This window comes from Rhincodon typus, chromosome 33 (genome assembly GCF_021869965.1).
Source record: "Rhincodon typus isolate 14 chromosome 33, sRhiTyp1.1, whole genome shotgun sequence".
In the NCBI taxonomy this organism is placed as follows: domain Eukaryota; kingdom Metazoa; phylum Chordata; class Chondrichthyes; order Orectolobiformes; family Rhincodontidae; genus Rhincodon; species Rhincodon typus.
The window spans coordinates 7465028-7487167 of NC_063364.1; the positions used below are offsets into that span (position 1 = coordinate 7465028).

General features: G+C 43.0%; 1 protein-coding gene across 1 annotated transcript in view; it reads left to right on the forward strand.

Annotated features, from left to right (window-relative positions):
* bnc1 (basonuclin 1) overlaps nt 1-22140 on the forward strand; it is a 107523-nt gene that overhangs the window by 37190 nt on the left and 48193 nt on the right. The window contains exon 2 of the mRNA XM_020528550.2: nt 19505-19607. Coding sequence (XP_020384139.2) covers nt 19505-19607 — 103 coding nt within the window. The remainder of the gene's footprint in view (nt 1-19504; nt 19608-22140) is intronic.

Below are 22140 nucleotides of genomic sequence, written 5' to 3' on the forward strand. Positions count from 1 at the left end.
TGTTTGAAGAAGGCTTATGGTGAGGGAGCACAAGAGAGCTCACGTGGTTGACAGCATGTGACCTGGAACCACTTGTGTCCTGAGGAACTGAGCCCAGGCTGTATTTTATATCTCTAGATCTAGGTGGAGCTGTGTGCCACTTGCTCCTTATAAGAATGTGTCAATCCTTACAAGAATCCTTGTAAGAATAAGGTATTACAAGCCAACAGACCAATGGCAGAGATTCTGAGAATACGGGAAAAAATTTGGGTGCTGTGTTTTTGAGACATTAAACAAGAAGGGTGAAATCATATAGGCATCTGAACAGTGTGGCAAGATTCATGGCAGAATCAGATGGGAAATTGACCAGGGCGAGCAGCATCTTGCTATCCAGCACACTGGGATGTCAATCTAACAGCAACAGCATGTGTCAGCTGTCTGCACAGTAAACACACTGCACTTTTATTCCTCAAAGGTGATCACCATTCCCACTTCCTGGAGGGTGTGTGCCCACTATTGTGGCAGCTGGCATGACCCTTACATCCTGGGGCACTCTCATGAAACTGGTGTGTTTGAGGATCCGGGTGCCCTCAGCGGGCAGGTTATTGTGGGACCCGGTTACCCACTGTGACCGTGGCTCATGACACCATAGTACCAGCCCCTGACTGCTGCAGAGCACAGATATAATCCTGCCCAGGCCTCGCTCAGGTGGAGCAGACGATGTGGCTGCTGAAGGTGGGGTTCTGCTGCTTGGACCAGTCTCGGGGTGTCCCTCAGGTATAATCCGGGCAGAGAGTGCTGCATCGTCCTGGTCTGCTGCACAATTAGAGCAGGCAGCGAGACGATGTGATCGATGCTGAGGAGCGAGGGAATGGGAGTTGTCCTCCAAGGAGGAGGATGGGGACATTGGTTTGGGGGAAACTCGCTTTGTCCATGACAGAGCTCAGGGGTGCTGGGTGCTACAATCAAGCAGGAACTGACTGATGCCCAGCTCCAGTCAATTAGAACTGGGTGCAGCAGACTATCATTGAATATAAAATAGTCGTTAGTCATCATGCCAGCATGTGGTTTGTATTGTGTGGGCCAACTATTCCTTTCGTTAAGTGCCAGTTACATAAAGTTTTTTTTAAGAGGGTATTTCGCTGCAAGGCATAGTGAGTTCTCTTGCCAGATCTCACCAAACAAGCATCAGCAACTATCTGTTTCACCCTCTTTGTGTCCCCCTCAGCTGATTCTAGCTCCATCTTGCCAGCTACCGTTCCCAGAACAACATGCCACAAGATATTCCATGATAGACCAGCATGCTTGGCACCAACTCTATCCTTAAAAGTTTGTTGGTGCTCTGCCAAACAGGAGCTGCCAAGAATGGTTCATGATATTTGCGCCACACATGGACGACAAGGGAAATTTGGTGCACTGCTTTGTGGGCAAGGAGCGGAGGTCCTGCTGCATGAGCTGGTGCCAAAGAGCAACAGCAGAAAAGGTCACCACACCAGGTTCATGACAACATGGTCCGAGTTGGCCACCTTGGTCAGTGTAGTCCCAGTTGTCCATTGCTTGTTCTACAAGCAATGTAGAAAAGAGGTCACTGACCTTCTCCACTCTGCCAAGTGCCACCATCATCTATCTGGTACCTCACATTCATCCTCTCTCTGCTACTGCATCCATTTCCCACTATTACCCACAACATCTTCCCTCACTCACTCTCACCCTCCGAACCCCTAACACCACTGATTCTGCGTGCAGTCTGCACTGCCAACTCATTCACTCGCGACACTTCCCCACCTGCACCTACAATAACAGCTGTGCCACCCACTTTCATCTCTCTCAATACCTGTCCCTCTCTCATTCCAGGAGGAAAACAATCCCGGGGGGGCAGAGTCAAGATGGGTAGTGAGTTGTTATCAGGAGAGGATCCTGACTCTGACCTCCCCAAGAGTCTGACTGGTCGTGCCCAAGCCCCTGGATTGATATCGGATATTGCCCTTGACTAACTGTGCTGGGACCCCCTGAGCAAAGTCTATCCTCATTGGCTTCAGCCTGTTTCTCTGCTTTATGACTATACATGGGATTGGTGTAGTTTGGTGGTAGACATAGACATGGTGGGCTGAAGGGCATGTTTCTATGCTGTCTCTCTATGACTGTGATAAAAGGCATGGCAATGCAGTAGCACTGTGAGTCTTGCAGCTCTGGCAGCATTGTGAGCAACCAGGGATGCAGCCTGCTGTAGTCGATGAGCTGGGTGTGAGTCCCTGAGCACAATCCTGTGACAGCAGCATTACAATTAGAATTGCTGGTTCAGCCTAACGTGCAGCTTTAAACAGCAGAAGCATCCTGTGAGTAGATCAGAGATGTGCCATGAGGGCTGTTAGGGGCTGGCATATGTTGGATGCCAATGGGCAGACCCATGGAACATTCCCTGAGATGTTGAGGCCTAGTCGCCAACATGGAGGTCCTTTGGAATAAGCAGCAAATGTCGCCAGATATCTTCTCTGGGAATATTGAGAATTCTCATTAATTTTGCACGTTTGGAGGCATTTCTGAGGCATTTAACAAGCTATAATCCCCCTTAACTGGAACTTGTTCAAAAACTCACAGATGTTGCTGTGAAGCATATAATTGTGTACAAGTAAGAGAACTCCAGGAGTAGAATCCTATTTTCCCCACAGGGGACTATTAAGCCCCAGTTGACAGAATTCTTCATTCTTCTAGAATGCTTTGAAAGTCACATCCATTTTTAACACTGCTTGATGTTTCTATAAAGTCAACCTCTATTTTGATTCCACATTATAGATGGAAGTTCAAGGTAGATCATTCGTTAATTTCATGGCATAGATTTTCCACTTCACCATAATGGTCACAATCTGGCAAAGCGGATTGGACGCTCTTTCTAGAACTTTCTGAATGATTATTCTGTTAGAGTGAGGATCAAATGAGAATTCACTTTGTTGCATATTCACTGATGGATACTTTTAAGAGACACAATTATGGATTAGGTGAAAATGGGTCATAAAACTCTGAATGTTTGATAATGCAGTATATCTAACCTGCTGTTGGTCTATTTGTTAACTCATTCGCCTCACTGCTGACTCATCAACTCTACTGAATCCTCCAATCACGTACGAACATTAGAGCATTAAACTTTACAATATTGACTGGAGGTCCGTGCATAGAAATTGTGTGGAATTGACATTTGGCTGAGCAGTCTGTGCAGTCTCTCAGTCTATGATTAATCTTTTAGTCTATTCTGCATAGATTTGGATGGTAAAATAGTTTTATGAAAAGCATTGCATGTAGTGTACTGAAAAAGTGCAAAAGGTTTAACGGATTTTCTTCACATAGTGGTTCTTAATATGAATTTACAGAATTTAATTAATAAGCTGTTGACTCACTGTATTTAGTATGGGAGGGGTAAATATTTCAGGAATGGTTATGAAACAATATGTCAACAACATGTATAGGCAACACTTAATATCAAAGACACAGATTTGGTAAATGTGTCATTTTGCTTGCAAATACGATCAGTTTTCTTTTGTGTACGTCACTCTGACTCACAATTTGAAGTGTCCACTTTACAAAGTTTTATTAAAACCAAGAGTGCATCAAATGTGATCAATAAATCAAATGTGACATGATAAATTGAGAAGCTGGTGGACTGATTATTTTCCCCACAGAAAGTTACAATATCTATTTGTCAAAATAATGTGTCCGGGAGAGCCATCTTAAAGTGGTATGGAGCATATTACGTTTTTTAAAGGAGCAGTACATGGACAGTATTGTTATAGATGTGGCCTGAAAAGCACAGATAAGAATGAATGAGACAATGTAATTGGCTGGCTATCTGAAGTGTTGCCAATTCAATGATTAAAGTGTCAAAACTCACGGCTTTTGAAGAATTATACCTCAGACTTGCTCCTCCTTTTCCTCATTTTGAAAGGGATGTTTCCGAAAGGGCTTCCCTGCCACTTGAGACATGAAAATTCGCCATTCCTCCTTGCTTGTTTTCAAATTCAAATACAAAAGCTAATTTGCAAGAATTTATAGAATTTTGGTTTCACATTCTCCACTCCTCTTACCTCCATCAATGGGTACTGCAGCATCTAAGACCAACATAACAAACCACTGAGCACAGCTGCCAGAGGAGGTGGTGGAGGCTGGTACAATAACAACATTTAAAAGGCATCTGGATGGGTATGTGAATGTAAAGGATTTAGAGGGATTTTGAACCAATGCTGGAAAACGGGACTAGATTTATCTAGGATATCTGGTTGATATGGACGAGTTGGACCAAAGGGTCTGTATCTGTGCTGTACAGATCTATGACTCTATGGCATGTGATCATGTTAGCATATGTTTGGTAACCATCCCTGAAATACCTAACACCCACCCCCACCCATACTAAATACTGTGAACAACAGCTTATTAATTGTGTTCTGTAAATTCTTATTAAGAGCTACTATGTGAAGGAAATCAGTTAAACGTTTTGCACTTTTCCACTACACTACGTGCAATGATGTTCATAAAACTATTCTACCATCTAAATCTACTCAAAATAGACTAAAAGATTAATCATAGTCTGGGAGACTGCACAGAATATACTTTGAGCACCTCAGCCATACATCCAGTTTCACACATGTGATCATACCTATATCCATAGTGGGGCAGCATGTTGCTCAGTGGTTCGCACTGCTGCCTCACAACACCAGGGATCCAGGTTTGATTCCAGCCTCGGGCGACTGACCGTCTGTATGCAGTTTGCACATTCTCTCTGCATCTGCGTGGGTTTTCTCTGGTTTCCTCACACAGTCCAAAAATGTGCAGCTGAGATGGATTGGCCATGCTGAATTGCCTGCAGTGTCCAAGGATGTGCAGGCTAGGTCGGTTAGCCATGGGAAATGCAGGATTACAGGGATGGGGTAGGTCTGAGTAGGATGCTCTTCAGAGTGTCAGTGTGAACTCAATGGGCAAAATGGCCTGCTTCCACACTGTAGGGATTCTATAAAGCCATTAATTCAAAGTTGCTTCATTCAAATTATCTGAGAATTCAGTATCTTAATGACTAAGTCCCTATATTTATTCTGTATTTTTATTTTGTTTCAATCAATTTTCTTCAGATTATTTGCTTACTTCATTGCAAAAAAAAATGACCTCAAGTCGCTTGTAAGGAGTAGACTGTACTTTGAAATGTTCCTGTTTATTCAGCTCAGGAATGCTGGTTGAGAGCTGGAAGAAAATACTCCTCCACTTGACTGTAGAACAGAAGAATGGTTTCACAACCTTGGTTTAAAGCATTAAAGCAGCACTTAATGGCTGTTGGTTGAAGTTTGTTAATAATCAGAGAAGTATAAAATGTTGTTTAAATCTATTGAGCATGCTCTCCTTTTTGAGCAGCTGACTGCACAATAAAAGAATGGCAGGATATAAGATGTATTAAAAGTGAAATAGGACGTAACTTGTATGAGCACGAGTTGCGTTTCTGCTGAACATTTATCCCTTTACAGTGATGAGCTTTTCCGCATGCTCAGTTCCTATCGGCCCTCTTAGTTAATGAAGCATCAGTGGTGGGGAAAAGGCACAATAGTGAATTGAAGATTATCAGATCTGCCATCGAATAGTGGAGCAGACTCGATAGGCTGAATGGCTGCTTCTGGTCTGACAGCTTATGGTTGTTTAACTGATCAGCTGGCTGCAGGGAAATTCTATAGAATTGCTACTTGTATCTGCATCGGAGCACTGTGCTTCGCCTTTCCTTTAAAGAAAGAATTCCATTTTTCTCGCTCCTTTCACAACCTCGTGACATCCCAAAGTGTTCAAATCTGAGCAAATGCTTTGATGTTTTTGGTGATCAGTTACAGTGCAGAAAAGGCATGGCAGCCAAATTGAACACAGCAAACTGCTACAAAACAGCATAATTGTAATGGCCAGATAATTGATCTGGTGTAACTGGTTGGTGGCTATTAACAGGGGCACCAGGGGAATTCTTTTGGTCTTCTTTGAAACTGTGCCACGGGATTTATGAGATTTATCTGAGCAGGCAGACAATGCCTTATTTTAGACTCTTATCTGAAAACTGGCATGTTCAACAGTGCACCACTCAGTTGTTAGCTGACAATTTTTGTGTCCAAATGTCAAGAATGGGACTTGAACTCACAAGCTCCTAACCGAAAGGCAAAAAGAATATGACCAAGTGAACCACATCTGACATTCATTCAAGTGGCTCATTCCTCCCAGAATCAGTCACTTATGTGTTGCTATGAGTGTCAAAGCTGTCTGTGACTGCTATCCACAAATACATCTGTGTACAACAGAGTGACTGAACAGAGGGGGACTATGGCTAGGCAATAGCCGAGTGGTATTATCACTGGACTGTGAATCTTGAGACCCAGATAACGTCTGGGGACCCAGGTTTGATTCCTGTCATGGCGGATGGTGGAATTTGAATTCAAAACAATATCTGGATTTACAAATCTAATGATGACCATGAATCCATTGTTGATTGTTAGGGAAAAACCTAATGCCCTTTAGGGAAGGAATCTTCCATCCTTACCTGGTCTGGCCTACATGTGATTCCAGACCCACAGCAATGTGGTTGACTCTTAACTGCCCTCTGGGCAATAAATGCTGCCTGGCCAGCGACGCCCTCATCCTGTTAATAAATAAAAATGTGTTGTGAGATTTGCTACTGGAGAGCTGACTTATGAAGATCTATATTGTGAGGCTTAGCAGTGGCAGTCTAGGCCACCTCTGTTCACAACTTTTAGGAAACCTCAAATGCCAGAGGATACCTTACGACCAGATGTTCTGTGGGCCATTTCGACAGGAAGGACACTGATGCACTGTATCGCTGCTCACCTCGTTATATATATACCTCAGCAGCAACAGTTCTTCCAAATTGCTGACTGTCCCAAGGTACCAAGATATTATTGACTGTATGTATATGGACAGTCGTGTTCCCATCCATCCTTTTGCACATCTAGATTAGGAAGTGACTCTTATTCCTTTAACGTGCCAGTGATACTGACCTGAGTATGTGGCTGTCCCAGGGGAAGAGTAATAGCTTCGTACTGAGGAAATCACACTTGCACAGTGTGTGGATGACAGACAGGGCCTCTGATTCTTGAGGAAATATGTTGCAATTGTGTTTATGATGAAGCCATCAAAGTCTTACCAGACCACAGGGCTTCTCTCTCATTGACAGTGATGATTGGTGGTAGGTTAACTGCACGTCAGACGTGGAGAGAGACTGAGGGGAGAGCCCTTCATGGTAAACTCAGGCAGGAATTGAATCCACACTGTTAGCATCACTCTGCATTGTGAACCAACCATCCAGCTAACTGAGCTAGCTGATGTTAGCACCTGACAGGGTTAACTAACACCACGAGACAGGCTGTGTCCATCAGAATATAAAGGACTGATCTTGAGAGGAGATAAAGGGGTGCTAATGGTGTCTTTGCCAGTGTTTTCAAGTACCCTTTAAGCTCTAGTTCTTGTACGATGTCAATATAGCCAACAGTAAGGTGCATTTGCTATCAAGTTGAGCCCGATATCTCCCAAGAGACCATCAAGTATTTCATGTGTAATGCAATAGCTATTAAGTACAATATAATGAAACATTCAGGATTCATGAAGATTGAGTCTGTTTTCTACCGAAGGTTTTGCATGGGCATCCTTCCCCACTTGTATCATTAGCTCAGCCTAATACCACCAAGAAGGATTGGCAAAATGAATCTACCCACAGCTTTTCAGTCACCTGTCCTGACAGTTTAGAGCCCTGACTGTTTGGAACAATCATCAACACTGATGCCTCAGCAACATTATATACCAAGATTCCATGGAAATAGATCCAGGTACTGGGGTGAGTTTGGGCCCTTACTAAACCTGCATGGGCTACCAAAGGAATCTGTTAAATGTTTAGCTTGGGCAGAGGAAGCAATCTTAGGCTATGACCCAGGGAAGATTTGCAAAATTGTTATTTTATGCTACATGCTGCCCAGTGTAGAGTAAGGGCTTAATGTGAATTAGTCAGTGATGTAAGTACACACAAAGAGAGTCTGAGATGGCAGCTGACGTAAAGACAGCATTCTGTATCAGACTATAGCAGTGTTTATAATGTTAATAAAGAGTTGGAATCACCTTACTATGACTACATTCAGATCACTGGTAGAACATAATAGATAAGAAATACCAATCAGCTCAACACTATAGATAGGGACAAGCTGAGCCTTCGAGTCAGGACAGATTGAACCATATAGATCTTTGATCTATATCCAACTCCATCCCAAATCACCCAGTATCCCTTTTGAGATCTCTGCACTCCTAAAATGGTGCTTCTTGTATATCCTGGGTTATATCACTTCATCATTGTAGGCTAATAGCCAAGGCTGCAGTCTCTCGTGTAAACCTCTCCCTGCTACACTATATCTTTTTATTTGGGCAGTTATCCAATAGATTCCCATGCTGGATACTTTTAATGTGTTTTGTTATTGGCTGCGTCTCTTCTTGAATGAAATAGTAATATCTTTTATAATCACTTGTGGAAGGAATAAGAACCATCAGAGAATGTTACGACTGGAGAACGAATGAGAATTTTGAAGGGGGAAGCTGTGACAGTGATACCAAATACATTGCACTGATTTTTACTTTGATGGATGTGAGGACGTAACTGGAAGAACTAGAATAAGATATGGAGCAATTGTTAGAGGTAATGACCAAAAGGAAATTGGTTCCAAAAATCCGCTGAACCCACATTGGTAAGTCACCAAAATCTGATGGTTGCATCTGGGATGTTGAAATTTAGAAGCTCTAACCACTACTTTTCATTCTTAGTTTTGCAAATGGTTTCATTGGACTGGGGAGTAGCCAAGATCTCCACTGCAGGTTTTCCATATGCTCCATTGCAAACATCAGCAGTGCTTCGTGTGAGAGAAGACAGTGCATGTCAAAGTGATGGATTCTCTCACACTAACCAGGCCCCCCTTTCCACTGTTCTGTGTGATTCAGCTGCTATTTCAGATACTGTTTAAAAGCAGGGCCACTGGAGTCTGTATCTCTCTCCAAATCAGAAGGAGCACTCAGTTATGCTAGGCTTCTGCTCGGTACCAGCTGGCTTCTTATCAAAAAACCATTGATATTTCTTCCTCACCAGTGCTATGTGATTCATCAAGGCATTTCTCTTGAACATCACTATCCATCGTGTGTGTGTCTGTGTGTGTCTGTGTGTGTGTGTGTGTGTGTGTGCGCGCGCGCATGTGACTTTCCAGACACTACCCTTCAGTGGATAACAGTTTCTGGGTCGGCTGAAGAATGGTGTAAGTAAGTATAATCAGGAGTTCAAATAGCTATATGGAAATCATATAGAATCTGAATAATCTGGGACACACCACAATTACCATACTGCCTTCTGGATTCCACAGGTCCTTTACCTTTGAATCTTTCCTATCACATAAATTAACCAGCAATGCCTGCACATTGTCAGTGATATGCTATCTTTGGCAAATTGCCTTTCCCACCTTGCATCCTCCAGTTATTACTAAAGTATGCTTTTAAAGGTATTGAATACAATAGTTTGCCCATGGAAATTGTTTCCTGTTGCACATACGTTTTCTACCAGAAAAACACGTATAATCTAATTTAAATTACCCATAATGCAGGGAAACAAACAGGTCTGGTTCAGTTCTGGAATGTTTGCACACTATTGTACAGTTACAAAATTTAGCACATGCATTTATGACCTTCACTACAGCGAATATGTAGCGCCATTTTGCTCTTGCTAATGTTTTGGAGTTTGATTCCCAGTTTCAGCCAGGGAATAATTAGCACAAGACCCAAAAAAACCACCACAAGCTGCTATCTGTCTCTTGGACAATCATGAGTCACACATCACCAGATTATAGTCCAACAGGTTTATTTGAAATCAAGCTTTCGGAGCGTAGCCCCTTTGTCAGATGAAGTGAGAGAGGAGAACACAAATGCGGAATTTATAGACAGAGGGATCAAGGGCAGAGAGATCAAAAGATCATACAAATGGTGTGAATGGACTGTCGAATAATAAGTCTCTGCAAGTGATCAAAAGTGTCAGACGGTGTGAGTAAAGTGTCAACAGCTGAATAACAAGCAAAGGGATGACCTATAATCTGATTAATTGAGGCAGAGTGATGATTACAAAAACTAGATACAAACCAAATGGCTGGTATAACATGACAGGTATAAGAGTCACTTGCCGAAGATCTAACCAAAGTAATAAGTAATCCAAAACTGTGCAAACTAATTAATGTAGAGAGATCATAACAACTTATCAAGGTGATGGTGTCAAAACGGGACAGTAAGGAAGATTTTTCACACACAGGACAGTGTGGCAGGGTCACTTGTAGTGCGACATAAACACAAGATCATAATTGAGGCCGTCTTCATGAGTACAGAGCTTGGCTATCAGTTACTGCTTGGCGATTCTGCATTGTTGTGTATCTCAAAGGCCACCTTAGAGGATGTTTACCCAAAGATCTGAGGCTGAATGTCCATGATTGCTGAAGGGTTCCCCGACTGGGAGGGAATATTCCTGTCTGGCAATTGTTCCGCAGTGTACTTTCATATGTTGCCGTTGTGTCTGCATCGTCATGCCAATGTACCATGCCTCAGAGCAGCCTTGCCTGCAGTGTATGAGATAGGCAGCATTGGCCGAGTCACTTGAGTATCTGCCATCCACGTCAAGGGTTGTGTTGCCACATGTGATGTAGAAACGTAGAAACACAGAAGCATTGAAGATAGGAGCAGGAGGAGGCCATTCAGCCCCACCATTCTTCACGATAATGGCTGATCATCCATCTCAATAGCCAAATCCTGCTTTCTCCCCATAACTTTTGATCCCTTTTGCTCCAAGTGCTATATCTAGTTGCCTCTTGCATACATTCAATGTTTTGGCATCAACTATTTCCTGTGGTAATGAATTCCACAGGCTCACCACTCTTTGGGTGAAGAAATGTCTCCCCATCTCTGTCCTAAATTGTCTACCCCAAATCCTCGTACTGTGACCCCTGGTTCTGGACACATCCATTATCGGGAACATCCTCCCTGCATCTACCCTGTCCAGTCCTGTTAGAATTTTATAAGTTTCTACGAGATCCCCCTTCATTCGTCTGAATTCTAGTAAAAGCAATCCTAACCTAGTCAATCTCTCCTCTTATGTCAGACCCGCCATCCCTGGAATCAGCTTGGTAAACCTTCACTGCAGTCCCTCAAGAGCAAGAGCATCCTTCCTCAGAAAAGGAGATCAAAACTGCACATAATATTCCAGGTGTGGTCTCACCAAGGCGCTGTACAACTTCAACACCACATCCCTGCCACATGGATACTATATGGATACATATCTCACATGAATAGTGCCATCCCTGTGATGGTAGTAACCATGTTAATGATCTGACATGTCTTGCCAAAATTGCCATTGGCAGGGTTGTGTGGTGTTGTGGTCGATACTGAATGCTGGGTAGTTTGCTGTGAACGATGTGAAGGTACCAGTGCTGGATGAGTGGACAAAGTCAGAAGTCACACGACACCAGGTTATAGTCCAACAGGTTTATTGTAATCACAAGCTTTCGAAGTGTAGACCCTTTGTCAAGTGAAGTGAGAGGGAAACGCATAGACATAGAATTTATATGCAGAGAGAAAGATCATACAAATGGTGTGAGTGGAGTGTCGAATAATAAGTCTGTGCAGGTGATCAAAAGTGTCAGACAGTGTGAGTAAAGTGTCAACAGCTGAATAACAAGCATCCTCCAAGGCAGCCTTCATGACACACAGCAATGCAGAATCGCCGAGCAGAAACTGATAGACAAGTTCCTTATCCATGAAGACGGCCTCAGCCATGATCTTGGGTTCATGTCACACTACATGTGACCCCACCCCACTGTTCTGTATCTGTAAAACGTTCCTTAATGTCCTGCTTTGACACCAGCACCTTGGTAAATTGTTATGATCTCTCTACCTTAATTAGTTTGTACAGTTTTGGATTACTCATTACTTTGGTTAGGCCCTCAGCATGCAAATTTTATACTTATCATGTTATTCCAGTCATTTGGTTTGTCTCCATCACTACCTTACTTTTTTTTTGTACTTATCTCTCTGCTTTATTTAATCGGATTATAGGTCATCCCTTCACTTGTTATTCAGCTGTTGACACTTCACTCACACTGTCTGACACTTTTGATCACCTGCACAGACTTATTATTCAACACTCCACTCACACCATTTGTATGATCTTTTGATCTCTCTGCCCTTGATCCCTCTGCCTATAAATTCTGTGTCTGTGTGTTACGCTCTCACTTCAGCTGATGAAGGGGTTATGCTGTGAAAGCTTGTGATTTCAAATAAACCTGTTGGACTATAACCTGGTGTTGTGTGACTTCTGACTTTGACCACCCCAGCCCAACACTGGCACCGCCACATCTTGGACATGGATGAAGAATCTTACAGCAGAGAAAGGAGGATATGTGCCCTGTTGTGACCGCTCCAGCTTTTTTGTACAGCTATCCAATTTCGTCATACAGCCAAGCTTTATCATCAAAAACTTGCAAACTAAGTCTCATTGAATACAACTCCAAATGCCTTTTCAAACTGCCAATGGAATCTGATTTCACACTGTTTCAAGTAATCTATTCTGACTCTTAATTTCTGCTCTATCTTTCTTTGCTTTACTTTTAAAAAGCAGTTCATTCAGGGGATGCATTTAATGCTTGTCCTGAGTTGCCTTTAGGAATGTGGTCTTGAGCTGCCTTCTTGAAGCAGGCAGTCCATTTGAGTCCAAATAGACTCACAGTGCCTTTAGGGAGGGAGCTCCAGGATTTTGAACTAGTGACTGTGAAGATCCAGTGCCAGAGGACACTATTCTCCCTATTTATTCTATCCAAGCCTCCCAAAATTTGAACAATTCTAATACAGCTTTCCCTTAACTTTCTGTGTTCTGAAGACAGCTCTCACCACTTCTCCAATCTCTCCACTTTGCCGGAGTTTCTCATCCCTGGAATTATCTTGGAAAATCTCCTCTGTATCTGCTTTAAGCCCTTATCTGAAAGCACAGAATGATTCGAAACACTCCAGCTGTGGCCTAAACAGTGATAGCTGAGATCTGTGGCTACCGTGGACTCTGCAGGAATTAAAACTTGGTCTGCAGGACACTGATAGAGCATGAAAATCATGTAACTCAGAACTTGCTGAGATTTGCAGGACTCAGTCTGTTAAACAATATTGTTGACTTTGAGGCTGCTTTCTTCTTAGTGCATTATTGCGCTCCACAACTGAGTTGGCTAAACGAGCAGTTTTTCTTGAAGACGCTCTAATTCCAGTAAAGTCTGATGAAAATGATTAGGAATGATGGTTAAAATTTTTAAAAGCAATTCGTGAGCCCTGTATGGAGTTTGTGTATATGTGGCACTATTTAGTCATCTGCAGTAATGCATGGCAAGATCACTTTTAACTGTTCGATAAGGGAAACTCATTGCTGTTTAATGCGACTGTCGTATTGTTACGTATTGGGCATTATTTCTGTTGGAGGTGAGAGATATTAGTCAGGAATGGAGTCGCATGGTGGATCTCCTTCCCATACAGTCCATTTTCCTTGATTGTACTCAGCCTAAGATTTTCTTAAGTGCAACGATCAAAGTATCCTGAACCCCCATTTATTCATGGTCTGCATATTCAGCTGGCAAACTGTGTATAATTAGCAGGGATTGGCTTATTTTAAAAGCCATACTGTGACCCAGAAGTGACTTTTTAAAACATGGAAGACAGTGCTCTTTCAATTGAAATAAGTGGTAATGCTTTCATTGTGCTGCATAACTGATTACAACTGGGCAGGAATCTGCACTTAACTCATTCCTGGTTTGCAGGCATCATTAGTGTTCATGTCATTGGCAGGAGCAATGTGTCTTGAGCATTCCTCCTTACCAGAGTCAATGAGATAAAACAGCACTTCGAGGGAAAGAAAAAAAAATAGCCAGCAATTGCTAAGCTTGCCAAACAGAGATACCAAGGGATTACACTTTTGTAATCACATAGAATCCTCCTCACCAGCAAGTCAGATCAGAGTGCAATAGTAAAATGTTCTTTAGCTGCAAACCAGAACAGACCGAAACCTCAACTGTTCTGGTGCAAGTCGGCAGTTTTGCGGGGAAATAAATAACGGCGCAGAAAATAATAGCCCAGACCATTTGAAAACAGATGTGTTGCGCTGGCTGTGTTTTTATGACTATGCAGGGCCATCTGGGGAGGAGAACTAGTAATTTTCATTTAATGCAAATCAGCAATAGTACAAATTTTACATTAGTTTACAACTTCGAAATGTGTGCGTGTTTTTATATTTGTGAGAGCATGTACGTTTTTATTCAACATAAATCTCCACAGCACTGATGTATACCATTCAGCCCATTGAAGCTAGGCTAGCCATTGTTTGTGATTGGACATTGCAATTGGATAGAGTCCACAGCCCACAGTTATGGTGCTGCCTGATCATTAAATGATTTTACTGGTCCTTTTCTGTGCCTGCACGCCTGAGCAGGGGAATAAAAGGTTTCCATAAGCTAAAAATATTGCTGTAAGTCATTCCAAAATAGATTTTGATGTAAAGAGCAGCCAGTGATGGCACACCATGGCAGAGGCCAGAGTCACAGGCTTTCTGACATTGCTCTGGAGGCCTCAGCGCAGGAGGTGGAGGAAATAATATCACCTGTCTACTTCAGACAAACTCCAGACAAGCAAAGCAAATGCAATGGGCCCAAGAAACCATGGATGTCTGTATTCAGAGTCTAGCCAAGATCAGTATTTAGTGCCACATTATGTTAGTGACCTTACATGGGTCATCAAGGTTAGAGGTCACCTTGCAAGGCTATCTGCCGTCTTCCTCACTATAAGTTGGCAACCATCTACCAGGCATGTAGCAACTACTGAGGCTGCACCACACAGGAGGTCTGGGTCAGGAAAATGGGTGCTGAGGTAATGGGTGAAGTCAGCTTTGGTATTTGTACATTTGGTTTGGATTGTTTATTTTGTTGTGGCTTTAATTTTAGCGTTGAGGGCGAAGTGTTGGTCAGTAATAGAACAAAGCTAATACCTGCGACTGTCGATGAATGGGGAGTGGAGTTACATTGATTGATGTTGCTTTCAGGGGAGTCCACCATAGACAGCCCAACCACAGTGTCATATAAGTGTTACAGTGCAGAAGGAGGTCATTAGGCCCATTTATGTTACACTAGCTCACTAAATGAGCACCAGTCCCCAGTGCCAATCTCCTGCTTTTTCCACACGCTTGCACATTATTTTTATTCAAACAACCATCCAATGTAATCTTGAGTGCCTCAATTGAATACACCTCCATCCCACTTCCAGACAGTGCATTCCACACCCTAACTACACGCTCTGTGAAAATGTTATTCCTCACTTTATCCTAGTTTCTATTGCAGATCGCTTTAAATCTATGCCCTCTTGCTCTTGTTCCTTTTGCGAATGGGAGCACCTTCACCCGACCTATTCCATCCAGCCTGCTCATGATATTGAAAACCTGTATCAGATCTCCTCTTAGCCTCCTCCTCTCCGAGAGCAGACCCAACAACGTCAAGCTAGTTTATAGTAATTTATTGTTACTTGTATTTATGAAAATACAGTAAAATGTGTATAAGTCACCATAAGCTGGTGCCATCTTAATTATATTAATTGTAAAAAGAAATAATTCACAGAAAGTTAAGACAAATTTCATTTTTTTGTTCCATCCAGAGCTTCTTGATTTCTTAAGTGGCTATGGGGCACCTCCTTACTCCACAACCTACACTCATCACTGAAGTTCCTCATCCCTGACACCATCCTTATAACCCACCTCTGTGCTGTCTTCAATGCGTTCATATCCTTCCTACAATGTGATTTTCAGAATGGTATACAATACTCCAGTGTATTATACATGTTGAACATCACCTTCACACTCTGTGTAACTGGAGGCACAAACTGTACACTTACAATGGTGAGATAGAACCCCTACAGTGTGGAAGCAGGCCATTGACTGCCCTCACTGACCCTCCGAAGAGCATCTCTCCCATACCCAACCCCCTACTCTATCACCCTGCATTTCCTATGGCTAACCCACCTAGCCTGCATATCCCTGGACACTATGGGCAATTTAGCATGGCCAATCCACCTAACCTGAACATCTTTGGACTGTGGGAGGAAACCGGAGCACCCGGAGGAAACCCACACAGATACGGGGAGAATGTGCAAACTCCACACAGACAGTTGCCCGAGGCTGGAAATCAAACCTGGGTCCCTGGTGCTGTGAGGCAGCAGTGCTAACCACTGAGTCACTGTGCTATCCTCAAGATGGTACAGCCTAAAGCACAGCACCACAAATCTTCATGTGTGCTCCATTGAGTATCTGTCAGAATTCTCCCACACTGGTACAGTGGAAGCCCAACAGTCTGCTCTAGCCTATTTCATGTGACAACACCGCCTTCATCACATGCATCCTGTCCATGTGAGCACTGGAGTCCAGAGCCATGCTGAGAAAGGGTAGCTCTGGAACCACCCTCTGGCCTTTTGTGGTCATTACTGCAGTCAGGCTACTGGGTTTTGACCTGCTTCATGGTGTTACATATAGAAACAGACATGAAGAAAATGGAATTCCTTCTGTTTGTGGTACATCTCAGAGTCAACATGTATATCCTCAAAGTGATGGATTTGCAGCTAGTGGCTCCCGTTCTATCAGGAGGCCTGGCTACCACATGACAGCCGGTGTTTGCTTTGGCTGCCTCTCTCTGGCAGGAGAGAATGAAATGTCAGATTACTGTCACTCACTCTGAGACAGGTATGGAACATTTGGAAAATTCCCAGCTTGGTATATCCATCTCAGCAGAAACATCCCCAAAATGACTGGATATACATTCCAGGGGGGGGTATTATGGTAGTGCTTGCTGAACTTGTATCCATTAACCCCTGAAACAGTGGTGAGACTCCATGCTTTCTATGGATCTAGTTTTACTTCTACTATTCTTCTCTTGTCCCTGTATTTATTTTTTGACAACTTTATCATCTTGTTCCATTAAAAAAATCCATGTGTCTGAGCTCCTACAGTCTCTCCGCTCATCTATTTCTTTTAAATTGTATGATATAACATAGGCAAAATGCACCAATGTACTGCATTTTAATTATTGTTACTGCTGTTATGAAGGTAGTCCAATATGGCAGCCACTTGGCTCATGGCAAGTTCCCTGAACAATAAATGAAATATAAGTTGTTGTCCAAAGACACCAAAGTGCTGAGTGGTTCGTTTTTATGTTAAACAGCTGTCACAGCAATGTACAAGGAGTTGGAAGTGAGGCAGTGGTGTTTGTAGAGGGGATCAAACAAAATGGTTTTGAGCTTCTCAGCATCTAATTAAGGAAAATGCTTGTTCATTCAGTGCTGGATATTGAACACACAGTCTTGTAATTTAGCAAAAGTGCAGGAATTGAGAGATAGTGGCTGCTGTGTGTCATCATCTGGGTATAAAGCTGTCATATAAGGTTACTGTAGAATCTGTCTTTCTCATTAGAATGTATCTTAAATGTCTGGCATTGCTTACAGTCCTTTTAAAAACAATTTTCTCAGTCTACTTTGGCCAACTTTGCCTTCGTACCTCTGTGAGGAATCTTTATTTAAGTTGAAAAGACTTGTTCCTTTACAACAAAATCAAACACCAGGAATATAATTTATCGTACAGGCTGACCTCTACTTTAGCAAGTTTACGAGATAACCCTACCAAAATGAGTACAGAGATATGGCAATGTACAGTGGCAATTGTAGAGCTGTTCTTATCATTAGTTCTATGTGGGCATGACAAGAAATTGGCTGCCTAAAACACAGAGCATAATTTTATGCTTTTTCTGAAGAAGGGTCCCGACCCGAAACATCAACTTTCCTGCTCCTCTAATGCTGCCTGGCCTGTTGTGTTCCTCCAGCTCCACACTGAGTTACCTCTGACTCCAGCATCGGCAATTCTTACTATCTCTGCATAATTTGATGTAATACACTCTGTTCAGGCATCATAAACCATTTAAGAACCCAAAGTGGGGCACCACTGTGTTGTCGCTGCCTCCCTGCATCAATCTGCATTTTCAATCTTCACCCTTGACTTTACTAATTGGAGCTGCCAAGTTTTCCACACAGCTGTTTTTGTATTTGTTTTAGCTCTCTACTCTGTGTTAGCTTGTCATATAACTGCAGTGTGCAAATGCTGGAAGTCTAGCCTGTAGGTTTGGAAATGCTGGGAGCACTCGTGACAAAAGCAAAAAGAGAAATTGCTGGAAAAGCTCAGCAGGTCTGGCAGCATCTGTGGAGAGAAATCAGAGTTTAATGTTTCAGGTCAACCCTGTTTTTGTAGCTAGAAAACCATTGGTTTTTATGCAGAAGATATAGTAGGGGGAGAGGTTAAGGAGTAAACAATAGGAGGAGTTAGAGCCCAAAGAGAGAGGACAATTGGACACACAAAGGAATGGATAACAGTCTAGGAGAATGAATGACTTTTAATGGGAACTGTTAATGGGGACTGTTAGTGGCTAACAATGTGCTGTGTGTAATAGCAGACCATGTGATGACAAGGCCTGGCGTTTGGTGGTTGGGGTAAGGACATGGGAGAAGGTGCCTCACGCCCTAAAACTGTTGAACTCGATATTCAGTCCAGAAGGCTGTAGAGTTCCCAAGTGGAAGACAAGGTGCTGTTCTTTCAGCTTGCACTGAGCTTTTCTGGAGTGCTGCAGCAAGCCTGAGACAGAAGATCAGAAAGTTTTTTCTTTCACTTGTGTCCTTGAGTTGTGTTGGTTTTAATGTCTCTTTTTTGCCATTTGCCAGCATTTGGCCCACATCCCTCTAAACCTTTCCTACTCACGTACCCATCACTCTTGATTAAGAATAGATGGGTCGCAGTGTGTTGCTGGCTATCTACAGGAAATTTCAGATGTGACTGCTAGATCGACTTAACTTTTGTGGCGTGATTATTGAAGGTGAAATGTTTTCCTAAAACATGCTGTTGTACACATTTAATCTCTAAATCATACGTGCAACATCCATAAGCAAGCAGTTGAAAGATAACTGGAGCCACAGCTACAATGTCTACCAAAATGCAAGTTTCACTGCGAGGGTCAAATACAGTGGTCTTTCCAACTATTTTTGCAATGTAAAACCTGAAGTGTTTCCTTATAATGGGAAACGAGATGCGTGTTCAGTGTTTTCTTGTGCCATGACATAGAAAATGTCTTTATAAAAGATGACAATGAATTCCACAATCTGCATCAAACTCTAATATTTTTTGAATGGTATCTTAAATGCTAGGTCACCAGTTGCCACTCTTAATAGTCTAATGAGTTGTAATGAATGACTTGGCCTGGTGGTTGAGTAAGCACATGTTCCATTATTTAATGCTTGGAATACATTAAAATAAATTTTGTGTATTTGTTACACATATGGTGAAGATTGTGTTGTGTAAATGTGTGGTGATATTTCGTTCTTTCTCTATTTCCAGTCCATTCGCTGCACACTGGTGAACTGTAACTGTGAGTGCTTTCAAGCCGGGAAGATTAACATTCGTCAGTGTGACCACTGTAAACATGGATGGGTGGTACATGGTAAGGACAACTGGAGATGTTGACAATGACATGCCAAGGCAATCTTGGGGATCCAATTGAACGGTTTCCCGTAGAGTCCATACTTTGCAGAAGCAGGCCATTCAGCCCATCGAATCCACACCGAAGATCATCCCACTCAGTCCCAAACCCCATCCCCTGTAACCCTGCATTTCCCATGTCTAACCCACCTAACCTGCACATCATGGGCAATTTAGCACAGCCAATCTACCCAACCTGCACATTCTTAGACTGTGGGAGGAAACTGGAGCACCCAGAGGAAACTAACGCAGACACAGAGAGAATGTGCAAACTCCACACAGACAGTCGCCTGAGGGTGGAATCGCACCAGTGCCCCTGGTGCTGTGAGGCAGCAGTGCTAACCACTGAGCCACCGTGCCACCCATCCTGTTGACAATTCTTCGATGTTTTGCATTGTAATGTCCTGGAGGATTGCTAGAATGACACATGTTCTTGTTAAAATGTTTTAGACACCCCAATTTCCCACCTTCCTTCTCCCGTCCCTTCGCAGCACCAACCTAGTGCATTGTTGCTTTGGGCCCACTTTAATGGATTTTAATTAATCAAGTTGGAGTTGGAATCCAGGTTTTGACTGTCACTTCCCAATGTATATTTCCCCTAGCTGGGACAGAGAAACCACAGATGCAAACAGGTGGCAATGGTAGTAGACCAGAAATACTGAACATAGAAGCAACAAGGTTATGTTGAAATTATATTCGTCATTGCTAAAATGACTGTTTCAGTATTGCATATAGTATGGGCGCTTCATTAAAGGAAGGAGTTTAGAAGCATGAAAATGAAATGTTTCACCGAATAATATCAGGTATGTAAGGTTATAAGTACTAAGGAGTGCTTAGGAATCTGGAATTTTTTTCAGTGAAGTTAAAGAAGTGAAAGAATTTCAAAATTGAGAGAGGTAAACATATAGAACTATACAACACATGAATGTTGTGCCAAACATGATGCCAAATGAAACTAATCCCTTCTGCCTGCCCTTGGTCCATATCTGTCCATTCCTTGCTTATTTATGTGCTTGTCTAAAAGACCCTTTTCATATCTGCCTCCACCACCATCCCTGGCAGTCCTTTCCAGACTCCTACAACTCTCTGTGTAAAAAACCTGCCTCTCACGTCTTCCTTGAACTTTCCCTCTCTCACCTTAAATGCATGTCCCCTAGTATTAGACATTTTAGCTCTGGGAAAAAGATTCTGACTTTCAACCCTATCTATGCATCTCATAATTTTATAGACATCTATCAAATCTCCTTCAGCCTCTGCCACTCCAGAAGAAACAACCCGAGTTTTTCTAGCCTCTCCTTATAGCTCATACCCTCTAAACCAGGCAGTTTCTGAAGAAGGGTCTAGGCCTGAAACGTCAGCTTTCCTGCTCCTCTGATGCTGCTTGGCCTGCTGTGTTCATCCAGCTCTACACCTTGTTATCTCAGCATCCTGGTAAACCTCTTCTGCACCCTCTCCAAAGCCTCCACATCCTTCCTGTAATGTGGCGACCAGAATTGAAAGCTGTACTCTAGATGTGGCATTAAAAGGTTGGAACAAAAACAAAGCTGCTGGAAAAGCTCAGCAGGTCTGGCAGCATCTGTGGAGGAGAAAACAGAGTTAGCGTTTCGGGTCCGGTGACCCTTCCTCAGAACTCTGAGGAAGACCCTTTTGAGGAAGGGTCACCGGACCCGAAACTTTAACTCTGTTTTCTCCTCCACAGATGCTGCCAGACCTGCTGAGCTTTTCCAGCAGCTTTGTTTTTGTTCCTGATTTACAGCATTCGCAGATCTTTTTTAAAAGGTTGGGCTTGATTTTCAATGGGAGCAGAAAGGAGAAGTGGGAATAATAATTCCAGATCCTCACTCCATGCAGGGCACTTTAGATCCTTAAGTGCATCACCAAATAAAAGCCAAGGCCAATGTGTGGTTTCCAATATCTTACACCAATGGAAGACACTCCAGTACTAAAAAGATTGACATCCCACCGGCCCAAGTGAAGACTGTGGCACAAGGGGATGCAAGTTAATATTCACTTTTTAAAGAAAACCATCCAGAGAATGGTCAGCAGACTGTGCTCTGGTGGCTTTTATGGACCCAATGGGATGTAGGGTGGGGTGGCAGTGTAAAAGTGGTGAAGGGGGTCTGGGTTATTCTTCTGATCCTTTATGCCACCGCGCCTCTCCTCCTTACCCCCACCTCCCCACAACCCCCCACCCCCCACCCCCAACCTTGCGCTCACCAGATTCACTTGGACAGGCTCCAGGTCAGTGGTGACTGCCCACCTTGCCTGACTGGAAACTTGGATCGCTGGCTTCCTGCAATGAAGGTAGGGCAGAGTCTGCATCTTGGCAGTGAACCAGCACAGAGTGTGGCGCTGCCAGTTTGTGTGCCTGCCCACCTCTGATCCAAACTCTGACCCATTTAAAATCCGTGGGCATTGGACAGGATTTTATGCTTACAAATGGGGACTGTAGGTATCTGGGCATGTATAAAGTTTGGCATGGTGACATTGAGTCA